At 30.8% G+C, this 23,577-nt stretch overlaps 3 protein-coding genes across 4 annotated transcripts in view; all 3 read left to right on the top strand.

Annotated features, from left to right (window-relative positions):
* On the top strand, positions 1,219-6,441 carry LOC18609833 (putative receptor-like protein kinase At4g00960). Its single transcript, XM_007045149.2, has 6 exons — positions 1,219-1,541; positions 1,628-1,767; positions 2,378-2,588; positions 4,816-5,050; positions 5,177-5,327; positions 5,869-6,441. Exons 1-6 carry the CDS (start codon positions 1,472-1,474, stop codon positions 6,262-6,264), a joined length of 1,203 nt encoding a protein of 400 aa, XP_007045211.2. The 5' UTR covers positions 1,219-1,471; the 3' UTR covers positions 6,265-6,441.
* On the top strand, positions 13,665-14,818 carry LOC18609835 (HMG-Y-related protein B). Its single transcript, XM_018114523.1, has 2 exons — positions 13,665-13,927; positions 14,015-14,818. The coding sequence occupies exons 1-2, from the start codon at positions 13,850-13,852 to the stop codon at positions 14,462-14,464; spliced, it is 528 nt and encodes a 175-aa protein (XP_017970012.1). The 5' UTR covers positions 13,665-13,849; the 3' UTR covers positions 14,465-14,818.
* The window catches only part of LOC18609836 (phosphoglucomutase, cytoplasmic), a 9,657-nt gene continuing 7,288 nt past the window's right edge, over positions 21,209-23,577 (top strand). Inside the window, exons 1-3 of one of the 2 annotated variants that reach the window (XM_018116150.1) lie at positions 21,209-21,424; positions 21,528-21,628; positions 22,607-22,688. In XM_018116150.1, the coding sequence (XP_017971639.1) occupies positions 21,551-21,628; positions 22,607-22,688 (160 nt within the window). In that variant the 5' untranslated portion in view covers positions 21,209-21,424; positions 21,528-21,550. The remainder of the gene's footprint in view (positions 21,425-21,527; positions 21,629-22,606; positions 22,689-23,577) is intronic. The other variant, XM_007045152.2, reaches the window with a different exon arrangement.

Here is a 23,577-nt window from a genome sequence, read left to right on the forward strand (position 1 = left end):
TAAGAATGAGGTTGATTATGAATACCGTCCGTCATCATGTCCACAGATTTATATTCCTTTGGAATGGTTCAGAAATATAGACCTATTTAATTTGGCCGGTGGCACCCACTAACCCAATAACTCAATATTCAGTACTTGATGCCATTTGCTTCATTTCCATCTTGACTCCAATCCAATTTGGATGGATATGCCCAATTTTCTCATTGACATCGAAGCTGCATGGAGACTAGCCTTGTTCTCTGATTTTCGCCAATTGGCTCTCACTCCAAATCTTCTCCAAGGATACCAATTTTTGCCCTTATTTCTACATTCATTAATTGTTTTTGCTTTGCCCGTCATGCACGCGTGAAATTGTATTGTGTACAATGAACATTGCTATGACGTGTAACCAAGACATGGATGTGAAAATATCCCAAGCCTGTGAAACTCTTTCTCACTCAACCACCTTCATGATTTCAGTCTTTTCGGGAGTAAAAGATATTTTAGGGCCATTTGTTTTATGGATTATTCCGACAACGTATTTTCGAGGGTCAAAGATTAGTTACGTAAATAACTTATACTAGTCTATAATCATGGCATAATTTAATGAGTAATTCTATGAATAAGAATCTAAAAATCTTTACTCTAATCCATCCCAATCCCATCTCACCTGACTCTTGCCACATGCCCTAAACCAAAGTGGCATTGTAATTTTTTCTCTCTCTAAATAGCAATTATGAACTCAAATCTTTATTCTGAAGAAAAACAGTGTTGCATCATGTGTTAAGGTGTAAGAAAATATAAGATTTAGGGGTTGGTTTCTCCAATCTTGGAAACTAGTGATAGCACAATTGAAAGATCATCTCCAATATTATTGTTGAAAGATGACTTTAGGACAATGTTGAGGAGAAATGTAAGTTTGAACAGAATGAATCCTTTAATCTTTTTTTGACGAAATAGTAACAACCATTAGATTTCGATTTCTAGTATTATTGTTATATGTGCATACCATTATTCTATTTACTCCATAAATTAAAATTTCATTTCAAATTCAAATGGACGACAAGTTACAAGTTTTTGTTGTGGCTTTGCATTTGAGTATTTCTGCTGGTTTATATACCTCGACTATATGCGCTGCGTCATAAACGGTATGATGGTTTGACCTTTTGACGGTAGGAAAAAATAATTGAAATCATCGACGAGATAAAAGGCGCAAGGACAATTTTAGGAGAGAGAGAGAGACAGAGAGTCAAGTGTCCACCAGTTTGTCTACACGCGCTCTATTCCTGGGCAAATCTCTGTTCCCACAACAACAAAAGCAAAGCAAAAACAAAAACACCAACAGCATCATTAAGATTTTCAAGTCAATATTCCTGTCTTCCTCCAGGCTCTTCAAGCTCCAATTTTTCCCCATAATTCATTCGTCCCTCTCATTCCGAATTCACTTCTGAAAACTTTTCCTTGTTCTTTAATTCTTCTAGTTTCATACCCCATGAAAAAGAGCAAATCCAAGAGTTTCTTTCAAAATCTAATCAAACCTTTCATGTTCAACTCAGGCAAAGGTAGATTGAAAAACCCATTTTTTTTTTTTAAGTTTGATTCTTTTCTACATGTTTGATGGTATTTGGGTTCTTTAATCTGTGATCAGAGGGGCAGAATGAAGAGGACTTGGAGCAAATAGCTCAACAAGAGCAAAAGCACTTTCCTTTTGAGACTTTAGTTGCTGCGACCAAAGATTTCCACCCTCATCACAAGCTTGGTGAAGGAGGTTTTGGACCTGTCTACAAGGTAAGATCCCACTGCTGAAACTCTTATTTGGTTGCCTTGAAAATAGAGGGAAAGTTCTGCTGAACTTGATCAATTTTTGATTTATTGAATATTTCTTTTGTTTGCATTAAGAATATGATTGATATGATACCATGAATTGTTATAGATACTGTTAAAGGAGAAATTTGTACTTTTCCAGGTATTCAAAGTTTCAATTTTTGTATATTAGAAACCTAAAGAGAAGCAAATAATGATATACCTTGCCCAAAAATATTCTTGACCATTCCATTCGGACTATTAGCTTTGATAGAGAATGAACCTTTTGTCCTAATAACTCAAGCCAGTCAAACCATTGAGCTGTTTTCCCCCTTTGGATTAATCTCATCTCAGCTCCTAAAAAAGTGGCAAAGCATTCAAAACTTTAATTTAAATTGGGGAAGGAGCTAGAATTTTTTGTTAGGGTAGTTGGTTCATTGAACCCTCTCTACATTTCCAGTTATCAGTACCTTCACCAAGCTTACCTCATGTTGTTCTCAAGTAATTTTCTGGTTTCAAGAAGCAGATGTCTTTTGTTGATCAAACTAGACCGTGAGAAATTTCTCTAACTTGAGGGCTGTTCCTTAATTTGCAGGGGAAGTTAGATGATGGTAGAGAAATTGCAGTGAAGAAGCTATCTCATAGCTCAAATCAGGGGAAAAAGGAGTTCCAGAATGAGGCTAAGTTGCTATCACGTGTGCAGCACCGTAATGTTGTGAATCTTTTGGGTTATTGTGCACATGGCACGGAAAAGCTTTTGGTATACGAGTATGTCACTAATGAGAGTCTAGACAAGCTTCTCTTCAGTAAGTTACCATAATTCCTTTCCTGTTTTCTGCTTTTTTTTTTCTTCCATTGACCCATCTATGCTTAATAGCAGATTTTGCTTATGAGAATAAAGCATAATTGGGTAATTTCATAAATTTTGCATGATTTAGCTTTCTACTTTTGCAACTTTTTGTTTGTTTCTCCGTATTCTGTCTTTTGTTGTTCTTTTCTGCTTCTTTGGTGTGTGTGCATTGTTGCCAGTTTTCAGACATCTAAAAGAAACATTGTTTGGCCTAGACAAGTCACCTAATGGAGATGGAAGGTGATTGTGGGCATGCGTATTTATCAGATATATCAAAGTAGGATGAGTTGGCAGATATTGGCGCAACAAATATTTCTAAGTGTCAGGACACTCCAACCTTGAAAATTACTATGTATATGTTCAAACCCTAATAGAATAGGAATAAAAAGAAGACATTAGTATAGAACTAAGATGGTATAAACTTTTCATTTATAATTTACCAAAAGAAAATTCTGCTATCAACTTTTCAAAATTGCAGTTCTTTATCCAAAAATATGCGCAGGGTAGGAAAGGCAGTTACTAAGTTAAAACATTCTGAATGCTGATGGCAATGCTGGTCTTTGTTACAAAACTAGCTTTAAATGTAGTTTTTTTTTATTTCTCTTTTTTTTTCCCTCTAAATTTATACAAGTTCTAAGATGATTAACTTGCACTATAGCCAAAACAGATTTGTATAGGTAAAAAATCTGTTTCAAACATCCTTCAAAAGAAGAAAATACAGTTCAGGTGTGTGAGAACTCCAAATTCTTATTTCAAACATTCTTAAAACGATATGGATTGAGCAATAGAAACACGGCAGAACTTTTGTTTTAAAAAAGAAACTAACTCTTATGTTTCTCAGAAGGAGATTTTTGGAGTAAGAAGGGAAATTTCAACTTATGTTTCTCTAATCTTGATGCATTTTATAGTTGAGAAACATTTGAAAGGGTGTTAGATTATGAGAAATTAGCAATTGGATTGAGTTGGAAGGCTTTGGCTAATGACTGATCTGTCCTGCCATCAATGGGTAGAGATCAAGAATAATGTTTGAATAAATAGATAATAATTATTTTTATTTCTCACTTTTAAGTTTTGACTAAATTTTTCAATGTTCATTTTAGAAATAGTATTTAAAATTTATTTGGATGACACTTTACCCTAACATTTGTTGGCTAATATGTTTCTTTTTGGCATGTTATGATCTTGCGCTATACAATGGGAGGTAGCCCTCTCCCATCACATTAACCCCATCCCTCCCATTCTAGGACTGGAACCTGAGACCTCCAAGTTAGAGACAGAAATTCTAACCCCTGGGGTGTTCCCTTGGTGACATCTAGTATGTACTTAACTGTACCTGTTGTTTATACTGAGCTCATTGTAAATCAAACGTGTTTCTAGAGGACATGATGAACCATCATTAGGGACATGCAATAGTATTTCTATATGATCTTAAATGTTGAGATTGAATGATGGTTCTTCTAGACTTTCTTTTGTGAAACTTAATTGCAAGATTGTGTGCTTGAAACTGGTGGTTTTTTATTACATTATTGATCATTAGCTACTCAAAAGATCGGTTTCATGAAACTCCAGTTGTTTGTGTAATGTAGAGATAGTTGTTTGACGCAAATCTGGATGGAGTTTGTCAAAGGACTGAACCTTGAGGTGCTGCTTTAATTTCCCCCAGCCCTCTTTTTCACACATGTGCTTGATCTATTTTTGTATTTTATTTTATTTATATAGATTTATTTCTGTCATGTTATGTTGTACTCCAGCCTCAAAATATAAATCTTGGTATTGTGGTGCTGGTTTCTAGCCCCCAGAGTTTGTGCAAATATGGTGGATAATTGCCTATGAAGACTTTTAGAAGTTTTCATTCTCTTCTAACATCTAAAATGGATTTTCTAATCTTCCTTAAGAGCTGGCTTTTCATTAGACTTGACCAAATTTTATAATATGAACTTGAATTGTATACTCCAAGAAAAGCAATCTATTGACCAATTCTAGCATAAACTGGGCTGCTGTGAGTGGAACTAATCACCAGTTTTTAAACCCATAATCTGAAAACTAAGTTTATTATAAAAATTAAGAACATGAACAAATAACATGATAGATATTGTACTCATTGTTTTTATGGGTGTGAATAGAATTAATCAATGCACTTTTACAGTCATAGTAATTATGATTGTGATGGGTGTTTTATGTAGAATCCAATAGAAAAGAGGAGCTTGACTGGAAGCAGAGGTATGATATAATCACAGGCATTGCACGGGGTTTGCTTTACCTTCATGAAGACTCACACAATTGCATCATTCACCGGGATATCAAGGCAAGTAATATTTTACTTGATGATAAATGGGTCCCAAAGATTGCTGATTTTGGCATGGCTCGCCTCTTCCCTGAAGATCAAACGCATGTCAACACCCGTGTAGCTGGTACCAAGTATGTCGTCTATACTAAGCATGATGAGGTCCACACGTTTGTGACCTTGTAATTTCATAATACCTATCCCTTTGTCCTAAGGTGTTTATTTAACAAAATTCTGTTTATTTTAATATTTGGAAACAGTGGATATATGGCACCGGAGTATGTCATGCATGGACATCTGTCAAAGAAGGCAGATGTTTTCAGCTTCGGAGTTGTGGTTCTGGAGCTGATAAGTGGCCAGAGAAACTCATCCTTCAATTTAAACGTGGATGCTCAAAATCTACTTGATTGGGTAAGAACAAGATTATGATCTGATCATTCATTCAATTAGGATAACATTTTGTGATTCATGGCATTCGGGTTCTTGAATGTTGGCATCTCGTAAGACCTTCTGTTGGGCTAGGGTCTTCTTAGTGCCAATGTGATTTGGCTGGTGAGCCTTAGGATCGCTCATGCTGTGCTTTTTTGGACATGCTATGGACTTTTTCCTACCAAGAAAATCAACATCAGGGAGACTTTTTAATGATCTGCGAGTTGAACTGGCATAGTGCCATATTTTGCCTTTATGTTACTTTGAGTCTGTCTAAGTTAGGTATATAAGTACCCCACCGCATGTGTGAGAGGGACTTGGTCAAAAATAGGTAGCCAAGAAATCTAGTCCCGTGGCATGCACCGGAAAATAGGATTCATAGTACATCATGTCATCAAACATGGAGAAAAGTCTTCGTTGCAAGAATTATTCAAACAATAACTTTATGAGAAAAAAAAAATGTCAAGGTTCAGAAGAAAGGCTTAAGATTAATTTAGTAACTGGTTGGTGGTTGATGTTGCAGGCATATAAGCTTTACAAGAAAGGCAAGGGCTTGGAGATCATGGACCCTGCCTTAGCCCCATCAGTAGCCCCTGAACAGGTAGCTATGTGCATCCAAATAGGGTTGCTATGCACACAAAGTGATCCCCAATTACGACCCACAATGGGCCGGGTAGTTGTTATGCTGTCAAAGAAACCCGGCAGTATCGAAGAGCCAACCAGACCTGGAGTCCCGGGTTCTAGATACAGAAGATCCCGCAGGCCTCCTGGATTCTCATCCACTCTCGGATCTTCAGGTGATTCAGATAGCCGTACAAGTGAATCAACCTTCAATACTGCTTCTGCTTCTGCTTCTGCTTCAGCTCTTGCAAGCCCCTTGAGATCAGACCCGCATGGAAAGCGCCCCATGCAGAGTTAATTTTGATGTAGATTTTTGCCTTTTAGTTATTCTTTTCTGTATTATAGATGCGTTAGTATCTATTTGCCGTTGGTATGTAAATGTTAATCCCTATTACTTAGCGAAAGCGATGGTGTAGAGCTGACTATGATTCTTTCAAGTGGTATATAAGAAAGGTTCATGAATTGTCGCACTAGAGATTTTTTAGTGCTATAATAGTGGTTTATATAAATATACATATATATATATATATTACATACATGTTGTAAGAGGGTTAATATTTGATCTCAATAACTCATATTCACTACAAATTATAAGTTCCAAATTGATCACCTATTTCCATAACATAAATTCAAGTTAATATTATTCAACCAAATTAAAAATTATATTTGAACAAAAACAAACTATTGTTAATAAAATATATATTTGAAAATTTTAAGTTTTAATTTTGTTTTTCTCAAAAAGAAAATCAGCATTTTCCTTTACAATAATTAAAATATGAATGTTGTGTCCTACTTCCGTCACGCGGGCATAAGACAGTCTTGGAGATTAGGTTTTGATAGAATTGAATCACAAGCAATGGAGTTATTCATAAAACTATAACATATCTTCTTTTTTTGCCAGAAACTAGAATAACATAAATATGACGAATTTTTTCTTTTTCCTTTTTTTTTTCTTATAAAGAATTGAATTTCCATATGCCTCGAAGATATGTACCCCTAAGTACACTCCTTGGCTAACGCCAAAGTCTCTTCCTCTGCACAAAAAAGAGTTACAACATGTTTGGTCGGGCAATGATTATTTCATTCCCCCTATTCCTTTATTATTGACTCTTCCTCAATATTAGATATTTTGGTTGAAACATAATAAGTTAAAAAATGTTCAAATAAAAATATTCTTAATCATTTTGTGAAATGATTACTCTATGTATAATAAAACCTAACTCTAACATATAAAAGCTTTTCATTTCTTCTTTTTCTTTCTTACTCTTTCTCATCCGCCACACCCTTCTCTCTAAACTTCCTCCACTATCGTCGTCTTTTGACAGCAGTGACTTACTAGTGACTCCAACCGTTGGATCTAGTCACAAGGAGCTTCGGATTTGGCACTCTATTCGTCTGATATCTGGTTGTAGAAGTGTCATATTGATGCTGCATTGCGTCGGCTATATCTCCCATGGTCAGTTAGAAGAAGAAGAAAGAAAATAAGAAAAAGAGATAAAAAAAATAAAAATAAAATAAAAAATATATTAAAGTTATAGTTTTAAATTATTAATCTTTCAAATAAATTATACAAATTAGAGTTTTAATTATAAACCATAAATTTTCAGTATTTTAAAAATGAAAATACAGATTAAAAATAAAATTAAAATAATAATATTAAAGTTTTTATATATATATATATATATAAGGAATAATATTAAAGTTTTAATTACAAATTATTAATATTCTTAGTAAATTATCAAATTATATTTTAAAATTATAATAAAAAATAATTTTTTTATAACTTATTCTTTTGTTATTCTAAATTTATTTTTACCAATCAAGCATTGAAATGATTTCATAATGATAATTTCATTTTATGAATCAAATTATATAATAATAATTATTTTTATTTATTTTATTCTTACAAAATAAATATTTCATTATTCTCCTATACCGATCTGCGAAGCGAAGGTGCCCTTAAGAGTTTCCTATTCCCTTCTGCCGCCGCAAATTCTTTTCATCATTAAACCTTGCATCCAAGGTAAATCTTGAAGAGAGTCCCTAATCTTAAGATGACAAGCAAGTAGCCAAGTTTTAGATTCTTTTAGGCACCCTCTCGTTTCTGGTAATGTACCCGTCCTTACGAATCTGGGTTGCATGCTGGACCGCAAGGCCACTGCCCTACACGCTCGAAATGCTGAATATAGATAAAGATAACCCTAAACCACATGTTGTTTTGAATGTAAACTTTACGAATGATTGCTTGTGATGCTAGTTTAATTTCAATACTTAATTTGCTTTTTATTTTAAATATTTTCTGTTAATCTATATAAAACATTGTTTGATGTGAATATGTGATCATGTGCAATATATGTCATCGATAATTAGAAAATAGTTCTTAGTATTAACCTAATCGTTTACATTACGAATAGTCAGGTTGGATTAGATTTTTTTTTTAATTCAAAGTCTTCAAAATCAACAACCTGACATCATTAGATTCATGGATGGGTGAATTTTTATTGGTTAAATAAGGTCAAATACTCATTTTTAGGATTTAACGTTATCAAATTTTTTATTTTTAAGATTCAATTTATTATTTCATTTAGAATTGCATTCAATCTTTTCAATTTTACACGTTTAAGAAAACTTGATGATAAAAATTAATAAATTAACATTATTAGAATTAAGAAATTTTGAAGTTATATTTATTGAGAATTACATTTTTATAATAATCAATACTTTCGATATTTTCTTGAATGGCTGGTTAAATTATATAATTAGTTCCTATGCTCTATTGAGTTGGTGGATTTAGTCCATTTATAATAATTTGTCAAAATTAAGTTTTTATATTTTTCAAAATTAACAATGTTAATCTAATATTTTAAAATTTTTTTGTTATTTATATTGATATGACGTTTGGTTTTATTGATATAGCATTTTCTTGTTGACGTAGTGATGTAACATTTCCTTAATGATGTAATAATAGTACCGATATGACGTGACCAATAAATTACATGAATTTTATAAGTGTGGACATTAAAATATCTAATATGAGTTAATGGTTAAAAATAAGATTGAAAAAGAAACAAATCAAAAATACAAATAGATTTTTAGGATTTATAGACAGAGTGTTGCGAGATGAAGAATTCAATTTCTGTACTCCATAATTTAGAATAATGAAAAGAGTGTTGTGGAATAAATAAAAAAAATCACATCAATAAGAAAATACTATATTAATTGTCAGTATAAATAATAGAAATTTTTTAATACTGTTAATAATTGGATTGACTTTATCAATTTTAGAAAATATAATAACTCAAGTTTTAATTATATATAAATTAAATTCATTACTTTACCAAAGTACAAGACTAATTATATAATTTAACCTAAATGGATAAAAGTTCAAACACCAGATTTTACCATAGAACTTTCTTTAAATGCACTAGGAAATTAAAAAAAAAAAGAAGAAGAAAAAATTATATATGTTGATAGATAGGTCTCGCATTCATTTGAGATTGTATTACAATTACTTATTGTTTCAATTTCCTTATTAAGAAAATGTAAAATACACTGACATCTTTAACTTTTGATCATAATTACACGCCGGTACATTAGTATTCAAAATGGATAATTTGCCTCAAACCTATAAACGATGTTAATGCTAAAACATGACATATCCAAAATATCTTTCTTCTTTTTCCACTCTTTTTCTTTCTCTCAGATCAACTAACGACACTACCTTACACCAACTGGCCATCCAGTAGTTGAATCTAGCCGTGAAATGCCAGATTCAGTTGAATCTCCCCAAAAGAGCACCAGATCGTGCTCCCCAAGGGAGTGTCAATCACCGATTGGTATGGGGTGGTCAACCAACAAGAGATAGGTAGAGAGAATATGAATTAGGGAGAAAAAACTTAAAAATGAAAAATTATAATTTATATAGTGATTATTTTTAAAATTAATAACAGATAAAATTATCTTTAAAATATTATTATGTCATCAAATTAACAAAAATATTGACGATTGATTAAGAACATAATTTATGTGTTCAGCAAAAGATATTTTTTGGAATGAATTCTCCATTTTGAATACTAATAAATTCATGTGTAATTACGATCAAAAGTTGAATATATGAATATATTTTACCCTTAAAAAGAGTCTAACAGCATAATGGATAAGCCTAGCTTAGCAGTGATTACATGTTGTCATGCTATGTGTGTTTGGTGTTTATGAGTACCACCATGGAAATAGTTGAAAAAAGTCTGTCCCCTCTCATTTTATCTAAAATCATGGTTGACCATTCAAATCCTCTATTATGAAATTATTTTCCTTTTCAAGAATCCATTGAATAGATCTATCGGAAGCTTCTTAAAGTTTTATCTTAAAATTATTCGTTCAATCCTACAAGTGTACCCATATTCATCATGAAAAGGCTTTTGCCTATACCAAAAATGAAAATAAAAGGAATTTTGCCCCAATATGATTTTGATATCATTATAATGTAATCTTTAATGTTTTTGCTTCCATTATATCGTCCTTTAAGAGTTTTATTACTTAAAAAATATCTTTAAATTATTTTAAAAAATTTAAATAAATTTTTATTATTTTATTACATTCAATTAAATTTTTATATTTTTATTTTAAGTTAAAAGCGAAGCGTCCCATAGTGATGGAGGAGGCCCCCTAAAAATTTTAAAATTTTTTATATTATATATATTTAATTATCTTCCAAAATATTTTTTTTATTGAATAATTAATACAAATAAAAAAATAAAATAACTTCACAAATCTCATTTAATTTTACTCTAACTCTTAAATTTTTCTTTAACTTTTTTAATTTTCTCCACACCGATTTCCCTCTCTTTCTCTTATTTTTTGTCTTTTATTGTAAAATTACGAAGAGGTAAAGTTTTTTTATCTTTTTTTTCTATTTATATTATTAATATTATTTATATTTGTTTATTTTTTCAATTCTATTTTATTTACTCATATATTCTGAGTTTTTATAGATTTTCTTTTTCAAATTTCTACGAACCATCAATCATATTTTTCTACTTGCTATGTTCGTTTTTTCTCTCTTTATGTTGATTTTATTTTCAATGATTTTAGTCTTTAAAAATTAAAAAATTATTATGTAATTCTCAAATATGAGTTGTAGCGTTGCATTATTAGTTGTTATTTAAAATTTCACCAATATATCATTTGTTTTATTAATCTTTATTATATAAGAAGAAATTATCTTGAATATATCTTTTTTATGTGTTTTACTTTTTATATTTAATTGAATGAAAATTATCTTTGAGTATTTAGTATTTCAACAATCTTGATTATATAAACAAAAATTATTAATTTTATATGTCGTATTTAACTATTTATATTTTATACATTATTTCTCTTTGCCTTTGACCTCTTAACAAAAATTAACTAGCTTCGTCTCTGTTTTGAGTTAATAGATTTTTGCTTCGTCCTAATCTCCAACGAACCTGAAATATGTGGACTTGCTGGATATTGAAGAAAGCATGAGTTCTAGATTTTTTGTTTGGACTTGCTGCATTTATATGCCCAGAAAGCAATTATATTTCTTTAGGGTTGATGTTTTGCTTTTCACCTTTTCCAATTGCTTTATTCATTTCATTCAATTAGCAAGTGAGCCATTGCTAAACAAATCAAAGATTTTACCTCATCATCTATTATTATTTTTTGAAAGTAATTTTCAAATAGAAGAGTGAAATAAATATTAAGAATTAAACTAAGAAGAAGAGTAATATAAATATTATTTTGAAGAATCAAAATTAAGAATTCAAGATTTTACTTTCCAAAAAATATTTAGGATTTTGAATCTATTGTTGTTGAGGGAAGAAGAGGAAGAGATTGAATAAGAGAGAGTTAGAGGGATAAAAAACATCTTTTTTAAATTTTTTTTAAAATTAATAATATTTTTTTGTAGGTCCCTTAAATTTTTGAATTAAATTAAAAAATTAATAATATTTATTTTAAAATCTCTTAAAATTTTGAATTTATTTTTTAATAAGGTGGCATGATCTTATGCTTTGACAATGTATAAAAATTATACACTATCAGCGTATCAAATATAAACCCTTGTTGACTAATTATTTTAGTTAAAATGCTACTTATTATTTTATATCATATGACACTAACATGTCATAATAGATGATGATGTGGTATAATAATATGATCATGTGGCATTTTTCACTCTCCATGTTAGCTCTACATCAACATTGTTAGCGCCATGTGGGTATAACATGATAAGTGATATTTTAACTAATTACAATTAATCAACCGTTAGTAATAAGAGTTTATTTGATTCAAAAAAAATATAAAGACTTAATTGAACGTAAAAAAAATTATTTAAAATTTTTGAATAGTTCAAAAACTTTTTCAAATTACTTTCAATTGTAATTTTTAGTTGTTTTTAGTTGTAATCACCGGTTATAATTTTATTCAAAATGGTGCAATGACATAATTCAACTGAAATTTATAGCCACACTCCATGACATTTATATGTATTGAGATACAAGAATTAACTTTTCAACAAAATCTATTAAAAGAAATAAAAACCTAAAATTATAGTATGACGGTCTTTAAAATGCAATAATAGTATATTTCTAAAGGAACATCCTAATGGACAAGATGGAGGACTTGAGATTTAAATTTGGAAATTTTGAATATAAATTCTGAGATTGATGAATATGGTACAAAGTAGTTACTTCACATTATAGTGCTAAATATAAACAAATACATAATAACATAATAGTATTAGTTATGTATAAATAGAGATTTTCAAAGACCAAACTATTTGTGTAAGTCCAAAAACTTGACTCAACTCGGATCTAATTAATTTTAGGTTTGAGCCAGCACAGCCTGACAAAACAAATATTATATTAGAAATATTATATTTTTGATTAATATAATTAAATGACGGAATTGAACTCAAACTTAATCTTAAAAAATTAATACATATGGTTAATATGACCCGAACCAGGCCATAAAAACTGTGGCTAAATGAAAAGGCAGAAAACCCCAGCCAAATTAAGGAATGAGACAAGACGAAAGGGACACACATTCATAAAATCCTAAGCAGCAGGCAGAGGAGAGTAGGCATCTGATCTGATGTCTCTAATCCACAAAAACAATCTTTCTGTTTCTCTGATTTGAAATAGTTGTACGGTTTGGATAACCTTTGAAATGTGGACACTGAGAGACACCCGGGCTATGATGGGGTACCATCACGCCCACATTCCTCTCTCAAAAGTCAACTCCTTTCTCGCCGCCCATTCGTTTCCAACTCCTCCTCCAAGGTTTCACCCAATTCCCCACTCACACTCAATCATCACCTCCTTGTTCATTCGGGCCCCACCTCCCCGCACTTGGATGCCCGATCCGCCTCCCATAGAATCCACCCCTCGTGATCCCATCAACGTGGCGTTTTCTCATTTGTCCGAGTAAATCCGGAAACCCTTTTATGTTCTACTCGGCCAATAAAAAATCGACACGAAAAACTAGTTTTGTAACCGATGAAATCGAAAAAGAAAGAAAGAAACTCATAAATCCCAAATTCAGAAACCTTCCAATCCTAGTTCAGCTCCCTCCCACGTCATCGATCCTCGTATCCCATATGAAATAAACTACATCCGTTAGATATAAACCGAGAGTTAGGTATCCCCAGCCGTTGGATCATAGCTCCAACCCGTCTTCTTCATCTCATCCTCCTTTCATCCGATCACAAAGCCTCTCCCTTTTAAATCCAACCCTTCTCCTCTCCCTCTTTCTTCACAACAACAACAGTTTCCTCTCTCTCCCTTTCCTGTCTCTCAGCAAAACCAAAAAGAAAATAAAGAGCAAAAAAGAAAGAAGAAAGCTTTTTTTGTTTTAATTTTCCAATGGCGACTGAAGAAACTAATAACACTCAAGGCCCTCCTCCCCCTTCTCAACAATCTTCTCTTCCAGACTATCCTCAGGTACTTGAATTTTGTCCCAACATTTTTTTTCTCGCGGTTTTTTTGGTCATTTCATGTGTGTAATTTTCTTTTGATTTCGTTGTTCAGATGATTTTGGAAGCGATAGAGGCATTGAACGAGAAAGCAGGGTCGAATAAGTCGGCAATCTCGAAGCACATCGAATCGACTCACCCAGATCTCCCAGCGGCTCACTCCACCCTCCTTTCCCACCACCTCAACAAGATGAAACAAAGCGGCCAAATTGTTATGTCGAAGAACAATTACTTGAAACCCGACCCCAATGCTCCACCTAAGCGTGGACGAGGGCGTCCGCCTAAGCCCAAGGTTCCTCTTCCACCTGGCACCGTCGTCTCCCCACCGAGGCCTCGTGGTCGTCCGCCTAAGCCCAAAGATCCATTTGCTCCCTCTAAGCCGAAAACCTCCGGCGGTACTGGAAGGCCTCGTGGACGCCCACCTAAAAAGGCTAAGACTGGAGTCTCCGCAGCTCCTCCACCTCCCGGTGTTAAGCGAGGTCGCGGTCGGCCGCCGAAGGTGTAATTGCCGGTGGCTTCTGAAGTAAAAGTAGAGAAAGCTTAAAGAAAAAGAGAGAGAGAGAGAGATAGAGAGAGAAAAAGAGGGAGTTAGCTAGTTTTTTTTTTTCTTTCTTTTTCCTTTTTTTAACTTTAATTTTTTAGGTGTTGTTTAGTTCTCTACTAATTGATGTTTTAGCTTTTTCTTTCTTTCCTTTTTTTTTTCTCTTGTAATTTTGAATTTTTTATTTCGGGGGTTTGGAATTGATGTGGGGAATGTGTTGTAACGCTTTTAGGAAGGGGGTAGATTTTAGTGACTCTTTGTAATTTGCATGTAAATTTGTTGAACCGGCTTTGTAGGCTTTTGGGCCTCTTTATTATCTCTCTCTTTGCCCCAAGCAAGAAAACATTAAAAAAAAAGGATTAAAATTTCTTCTTCCATCACTTTTTCCAACTCTTTTGCTTTTGCTTTTTGAATTATTTTTTTGTCCCTTTAAGGACTGTTACCAATCTGGCATGCATACTGTATTTTCTTCCCCTTTTCTATGTGCGAGTAATCAAATTATTTCTATTTTAATGATGAGGAATAACTTGAGCCAAACATAATTTAAATAGAGTAAGCTTCTTTTTTTGTATTTATATATTTTTGCTTTTGATTTATTGAGTTGTGACAAAACTTTACAGATAATATAGTGTAATAATAAATGGCAACATGTTTCCTTTTCCAGAGCACGCTTGAAATTTGAAAGCAGGAATAAAAAAAATAAAAGAGAAGGAATATTTTTGTGGATTTTTAATGGGTTAATAGGTTCTTTTGCACATGGGGGTGGGGACTGTGGATAAAGTTTGTATGGGAAAATTTTTCAAATTTTTGAAAAATAAATTTGGGCGGGTTTTGGCGGGGGTATTTTTGACCTTTACTCTTATTTAAAAAGGAAAAAGTTGGAGTACGTGGATACTGTTTTCGGTGCGTGGTCCTTAGTCCTTACCCAATTTTGCGGATTTTTCCTTCCTAATTTGTGCTTGCTGCACTAGGCTGACACAAGTTTTTGAGTTGGGACTGCTTGTTTTTTGGACTCCTGTCAATTTAGCAGAAGATTTTTCATTTTATTTTTATTTTTATTTTTATCAACCTAAGTAAAGGAGGCACTTATGTTAATTTATTTTAGGAATGGTTAAATTGATTCAACCAACAACAAACAAAATTAGGAAACGGGGTTACTTGAATTAGATTTGATAATTCGTGTTTTCGTATTTTAAACGTATCAAATACGATTAGATATAAATAATATTTATATATTAAATCTAAAACACATAACGTATATGTTTAATAATTGTGTAACATAACACGATACGATACGATTAATATGTTTGTTAAACGTATTAATATACGACACAACACGATTAACATGATTAAATAAAAATATTTATAATTAAATATAATTTTATTATTTAAATTTAAAATCAATAATTATAAAAATAATAATAACAAAACAAAATAATAATAACATCAAATATAACAAAACAAAGGTTCAAAATTAGGGTTTGAACAAAACATAATTACATTATTATTTTTATAAAATTTAAAAAATTTATTAAAATAATTATTTAAAATTATTTAAGTAAAGCTACAATAATGTTTGACTATTAATTTTTAACAAGTTGATAAACATGTCACGTATACATGTTTAAATACGATAACACTTGATAACACGATTAAATACGTTTATATGTTTAAACAAGATAATACAATTAATTAAACATGTTACTCGTGTCTGATATGTTTAGGCATGAAAATTTTCATATCTTAAACGTGTCAGATATAATTAGACACAAAATTAGACTAAACTCAAATTTGTTTAATCCTATATTTTCTCGTGTCGTGTTAATTTGTTATGTCCAAAATTGTCTGGTTTAGTCGAAATACCTTAATATATTTGTACTATCCTTGAAAAAAGCTTCTTTGTGAAAGGGAGAGGAAGCATCACAAATAAGTAAAAGGATCTATCGGAAGTAGTAGAGAGGAAAATTTTAGTAGCTTTGAAGTAATGAGTATCGGAAGCAAACGGAAAAGAACAAATAAAGAATTAGGGAGTAAAAGAGAATTAAAGAGAGAAGTCAAAGAAAGAAGCTCTAGGTGAGAATGTTATAAACCTAGAACAAAAAACCCTCAACTGAATGGTGACGGTTGTATATATAATGCCATAAGAGGTGATTATTCATGAATATGTTTTAATACACGTAATGAATAACATTATTAAGAATAGTTTATATGTTATATAACTGTTATTGAGATTTAATGTGGAGTAACGATTATAAATTCATTATGTGACTATTGAAGTAATTGGGTTTTATGATTATTAATAAAATAATAAGACTTATTCTTAAGTAGAAGGTAAAGGGATGATAACAAGTTAAGAAAAAAAAAGTGTACATGAAAAGATACAAAGAGAACAAGTGAAAGGGAAAAACCCATGTACTTGAAAAGGTACAAGAGAACAAGGTAAGAGAGAAAAACACTTGTATATTAAGAAAAGGTTAAGTAAAAGACTTCTTAACTATCTTTATATATGAGCCAGCAAGTTAAATTCTCTAAAACATGCCAAGGTAAAAGTAACCTATGAACCTTATCACTTATTTTGGATTGCTTTCATTATTATCCATGTGAAATAATTATTTAACACAAAGTAGTTATTCCGTATGAAGTAGTGCTCAATGTACTATAGTTGTTTTACATGAAATAGTAATTCACTTGTTTTAATTATTTTATGTGAAACACTATTTCACTTGTTCTAATTGTTCTACGTGAAATAATATTTCATTTACTTTAATTATTCTCATCATTATCTATATAAAACTACTTTGTAAAATAATTCTTAAAAAATACAATCCTTCCACGTTGCTCAACAAATTTGGCTTTGCCTTTTTTTTTTTAATGGCTTCCCCATTCTTATGTCAGAAAGATTTTCAATGCATTTGGTTACTCATATTGAAGAATACTTAATAATGTATAATATTTTAAATGTAAGTGTTGAAAATATAAGTAATCAAAACCCAGTTAAAATCGTCAGTCTATGCTCTTTTCTTTTTAACTCATCTTAATTGTGAAATTCCTATAAAATCATCTATATCTTGTCTTGTAATGAAAAGATTCAACTATTCAATAATTAATTTTCACATATTAAATGATTTTCATAATGTAAATTCAATACTTAAAGATTTTAATATTAAAATTTTAGGTATAATAATTACAAAAATTTTTAAATGATTCAAAAAAATTCAAATAAGTTCTTATAGTTTTATTATATTCAAATAAAACTTTATATTTTTATATTAAGTCAAATAAAACCTTAAAACTAACGTTGATTAACTGTTGTTAATCAAAATATTATATATCTTTTTATGTTATATGACGTTGATGAGGTATGTTGATATGTCATAATAGACAATAACATAACATATTGATATGGTATAATGACATGATCATGTAATATTTTGCACCTTCCACGTCATCGTTATGTGGGTATAAAAGTGGCAGATATTATTTTGACTAATGTTAGTTAATCAACTGTTAATTGTAAAGACCTATTTGACCCAAAATAAAAATATATATGTTTGATTGAAAGTAATAGAAAAATAAAGATTTATTTAAATTTTTTAAATATTTTTATTTTTTAAAAATATTATGTCAAAAATTTAACACTACTTAATTTGTTAGTATTATATTTAGATTTTTCAATTTATAGATACTTAAAACTTAATATTATTACTATCTTGCTAATGTCAAGAATGAGGATTTAATTCAAACTTCTTTTATTGTAATGATTTGAGCTCAAGCATCACTAGTCCAACTATTTTTCAAGTAACTTAAGTTCAACTTATTAGTAGTGATTGATTTAAACTTTTATATATATGTTAACAATCACATTCACATTATATAGACATATGCTCTAATACCAATTGTAACGATTTGAGTTCAAACACCATACTCTAATACCAAGTGTAACTATTCGAGTCTAAGTACCATTAATCTAACAACTTTTTGAGTCTAAATCACGTGACTTTCAAAAATTTAAATTCAAGCTCAATTTACTAACAATGATTGACTTAGACCCTTATACACGTCTTAACAATCACATTTACATTCGATGTGGAATGAAATATCATAATTTGACAATCATACCTATTTAAATTCTTGATATCCTCATCAAGACCACAATTCACAATCATAATCAAGACTCACTTTGTAGAACCTAAATCTCACCAACGTAATGTGGAAGCTCATACTGAATTGGCATATGCTTTGATACCAATTATAACAACCTGACTCTAAGTATTATGGTTCAACAAATTTTCAAACATAAATCACGTGATTTTTAAAAACTTGAATTCAAGTTATTAGTAGTAATTAACTTTGATCTTTATGTAGGTATTAATAATCACGTTTATATTAAAAGTGAGATGTTATATGACATTTATCTTAGTATAATTTATGAGTAGAGAATTTAAATTCAATTCATTAAAATAAAAGTTAATATTGCTATATATCTTATATTTGATTAAAATAAATCTTATATTTTTTTCGAGCAAAGTAAAATTAGCTAATAATTAAATTGAATCTACAAATGCATGAAGCTTCTTCCTATCTCGTTCACCATTGCTCTTTTTATTTAATTTGATATTATTAAGTTGAAATTATAAAAGATTCGTTGTAGTTTTAGTTTTGTTTTTGAGTAGGTGTAACGAGAACTACTTGAGTAAATAATGTTTTGAAAAGGATTATGTTAATCAAAGTTCTAACGCGTCTTCCTCATTTGCAAGCCGGTTGGGTGTGCTAATACAATTGTGGCACCACCTCAGTTTTGAGTTCAAATCCCAATAAAAATAAAATTAATAAAAGTTAATCTCTTTCTAATTTATCTCATATTTATTATCAGCAATTTTGTCCTGAGTATGTACAATAACAGTTTGTAATTAACTAGTACTTAAAAGGATATTTTTAAAACTATCATATTCAGTCATTTATTTTTTTAATGCATTGAAATTATTAAATAATTATTAATTATCGTATTTAATATAAAAAATATTATTATAAATAATATTTTAACTAATTTTAAATTAAGAGTGTCTTTTAAGACACTTGTTATAGCAAAGTAGAAACTCATAACTTATTTCGTGTCAACTAGATAGTGTAGGACAATAAAGGTTTGCTTGTTTTAATATTATCCATGTTAGTGCTAAATAACTAAATTTGGGGCATAGTACTTACTATAATAGTGTTTAGCAAATCAAATTCTTTCTTTTCTTCATCTTCTTTTGTAATGCAAAAGAATGCAACCGTAATCGGTGCAAGAATATTGAGTTACAAGTCTATTGTTTAAGTTCTCCAAATTAAATATGCACAAAAATAATCTCCCAATCTCCTTTTATAGCTCCGGCCTTAGAGAAATCAAACAAGATTAGCTTCCTAGTGAAGAAGAAACCTGCTCTCATCTTCATCTTCTTAGTACAAACATGGGCTTGTTATTCTTGCTTCATGTGTACGACATGTCATGATACCTTCCATTCATTTTACGAAAATTTTACATTTTTTTAATAGAAAAAATATAGCTTAAGAGACAATGGTGTTGTGGCCCAATGTTTTTTCCATCTTACTGTAACAATATATGAAACGAGTAAGAAAAAGGTCAATAGATGTCTTTAAAAGTTAATTTGCAGTCTTGAATTTAAATCTTAAGATGAGTATATGAGAGAATTATCTCTTTTTTTTAATTCAAATTATAAGTAAAAATAAATAAATAGTTAGCAAACCAGGATGGATTACTAGTACTACTACATGTGTTTTATTTGTGCATGTGTTGATCTAACTTAAACATATTGAGTGTCAGTGCATATATAAATTAATTATAAAAGAACATATTATATAATATTTTCTTTTTTAATTTATTATATAATATCTTCCTAAAATTGAGGCTTTAGATATAAGCTTCCCCTCATCAATATACTGAATTACACATAAATCATATATTCTATTATTTTGGATTAAAAACAACAAAAGAAATGTCAAAATTATTATTTTTTATTTATTGTGAAAATCTATAATATATTTAAAAGGAAGTTTCAAAAGGATTTTCTTTTCTAACCACGTGAAAATTATAAGAAAAACGAAAAAAAAGAAAAAAAAAAATAGAAAGAGGTCCGTGTGCAAGGCATGAGCCATACTCTAATGCAATTGAAAATAATAGTTGTACTATTATGAAAATAAAATAAAGAGTTTCTCATTTTAAAAATAGAAGTACATAAAAATTTAATTGCAGATGAAGCAAATGAAATGACTAGTTAACTTGTTATGCAAAATAAATTTTTTACTGTATTTTATATTAAAATATTAATTTTTTAAAAAATTGATGTTGCATAGTTTTTAATGTCAACTTAAAAGAAAAAAATAATTAAAAATATTTTTGAAATATAAAAAATAAAAATTAGTTTAGGTGTTATAAAAATGAAAGAGAACAAGATTTTAAAATATTTATATAAATTGAATCATAAAAGAAAAATAGTAATGATTCGAAAATGACATTAAACATATTTATCTTTAAAGATTTAATACATCTCATTGCAATAAGAAAAGTGAATACAGGACAAAGGAATATACAAAGCGAGATGCCATCTGTGCAGTAAAAATGAGAGAAGTAGATCTCAACTGTAGAAAGCGAAGGAATCGTTCATCCAAACAGACAAAGAAAATACGTGAGGTTTTAAATTCCCCCCTATCTAATCGCACCCTCCCAACTCAAACTCGCCCCAGAGGCCGTAACCATTATCCTGCTCTCCTCCGTTCCTTCCACTTAGCACTCTCTAGAAAAAAACAAGAGAAAAAAGAGAAAGGAATATAGAAGCAGTAGTCTTAAAAAACACTAGTCACTCCCTCGTTTTGCCAGCTTAGCGTTCTCAATAGTAACGCATTTTGCTTTGATCTCTCCAACAAGTGAGCTCCATATCTCTCTCTCAATTTTCACTTCTTTTTTCTTACTTTTCTTTATTAACATTTAAGAGATTCGATGGTAGACTGATAGATTGATTGATTCGAGTTGTGTGCTTTGCAGAGCAAAAAATGGTGTTCAAGGTGTCGAAAGTACCAACGACGCCGTACGATGGCCAGAAGCCTGGAACTTCTGGCCTCCGCAAGAAGGTTTTTGCTTCTTATTCTTTCTTCATTTCGTTTAATTTGATCCATATCCGAGACCTTGATTTCTCGTGTTAGATCGCTTTGATCTAACAGTTTTGATCTATTTTATCCGTTTGATTGATGCATGCGAGTGCACCTCACTGAATCAGATCACATGATTAACGTAAACTTCTTTTTCATAAATTAAGCTTTAATTCTGTAATATATATCAGAAAAAAAGAGACAGGAATCTTATCATTTTCGGTGCCGATTTATTTGCTAGTATTGTTAAGGTTTTAACTTGATCGTGATCCATTTTCCTTTTCTTTTCTATTTCGGATCTGAATCAAGTTTTTCTAGTATTTGATTGAAGTTTTGTGGTTTTCTTTTCTTTTATTGACAAAATTTTCTTCCTTGGTCATAGGGGGCTTGAGTTTCAAGTCAGATTTTCTCTTATTTTACATTTGGGAGTCTAATGCCTAAAATTTTGGTGCTTAACTCTTTCCAGTTCCATCTCGTTCAGATCATAGTTCTGTTTGGTGATTCTAATATAGTAATTAAATGTAGTTTCTGGTGGTTTGTTTTATAGTTGTATTATATTTCTATGTTTGAATGATATTAAAATTGTTTATTCAATGGATGCGTTTTGACCAGTGCGATTTTCTGTTTAATACTCTGGAACTGATGATAAAATTATACTTAAATACTTAATAGTTCACTAAGGTCTAACTTATCTTGTTTGACCCGAAGCTTTCTCTGTCTTCTTATTGAGCATGAGAGGTCTCTAAGATAATTGTCTTCTTCATTGAAGTCCTTTTTATGCTTGTTGAAGGAATTCTATTCCATTTTCTTTACTGAAAATTATATCAAAGTTAGGTTATATGCACCTTGAGTTGACATATGGAATGTAAGCAATTTTATATATTTTCCTTACAATACGCCTCTGCATGTTGCTTTACTTGTTTGTTTAACTGAACACTTTTGGTGGTTTGATCTTTCTAGGTGAAAGTTTTTGTGCAACCTCATTATTTGCAAAATTTCGTTCAGTCAACATTCAATGCCCTTACACCAGAGAAAGTTAGAGGTAGGGGTTTTTCATTTATGCTATGGTTTTTTGTATTCTAAATCTACTTGGTCTCATTTATTTTTTATTTTTGGAGGCATAATGTGACACTTTAAGTATGTGCTTAGAGGCTTGGAATTGAGGGTTGATTTGAGGTACATCCACTTATGTGAGGCTTGCGTAGAACATATGCTTTGCCATATTAGGGGTACTATTAAGACAGGAATGTATGTGCACCATAATATATTTGGGAGATATGGACAATTTTTTGGGTAGTTCAACCAAGTGTTCTGTTTTCGTCTTGAAAGATACGTTGCTCATGTCATCCAGAGACAACTGTTCTTCTGGTCATATCATCTGCGTGAGTTTATTTTGGTCTTTTTATCTCCAAAGTAGGATTGGATTTTGTTGCTGCATCATGTCCTAGTTCTTTGACCTATGGGAATTGTTGTTCTGAAGAGCTGATGGAAGCAGCTTTATTAATTAAAGTACATTTATTGTACTTTATCATGATATTTACTTAAATTTTAACAACAGTTGGTCATATCATATAACCTTATATTAAACATGAGTCCTTGGGACATAGGGTATCTTTAAATTTTTGAGCCTGTCTTTGTTCTTTTTTTTTTGTGGTAATTTTCTTAGGCCTTTTTGGACAGTTGGTTTTGTTTTCTGAAGAAAATTTGGCAGAGTGAAAGAGGGAGGGGGGGACTGCCGGCAGACTGAAAAAGGCTCCCAGACCCGCTGAAGGCAGAAAAAGACACCGAATAAAAGAGATAATCATTTATTTAGGTCAATGTGATCAAAGGTGCAAAGTGCTAAAGATGTTAGGATCCTTGTATCACCTTAGGGCCAGGCACCAGTTTCGAGAGAGAGAGAGAGAGAGAGAGAGAGAGGAGTAGGAAGAGAA

The sequence above is a fragment of the Theobroma cacao genome, chromosome 2, assembly GCF_000208745.1.
Source record: "Theobroma cacao cultivar B97-61/B2 chromosome 2, Criollo_cocoa_genome_V2, whole genome shotgun sequence".
NCBI lineage: Eukaryota > Viridiplantae > Streptophyta > Magnoliopsida > Malvales > Malvaceae > Theobroma > Theobroma cacao.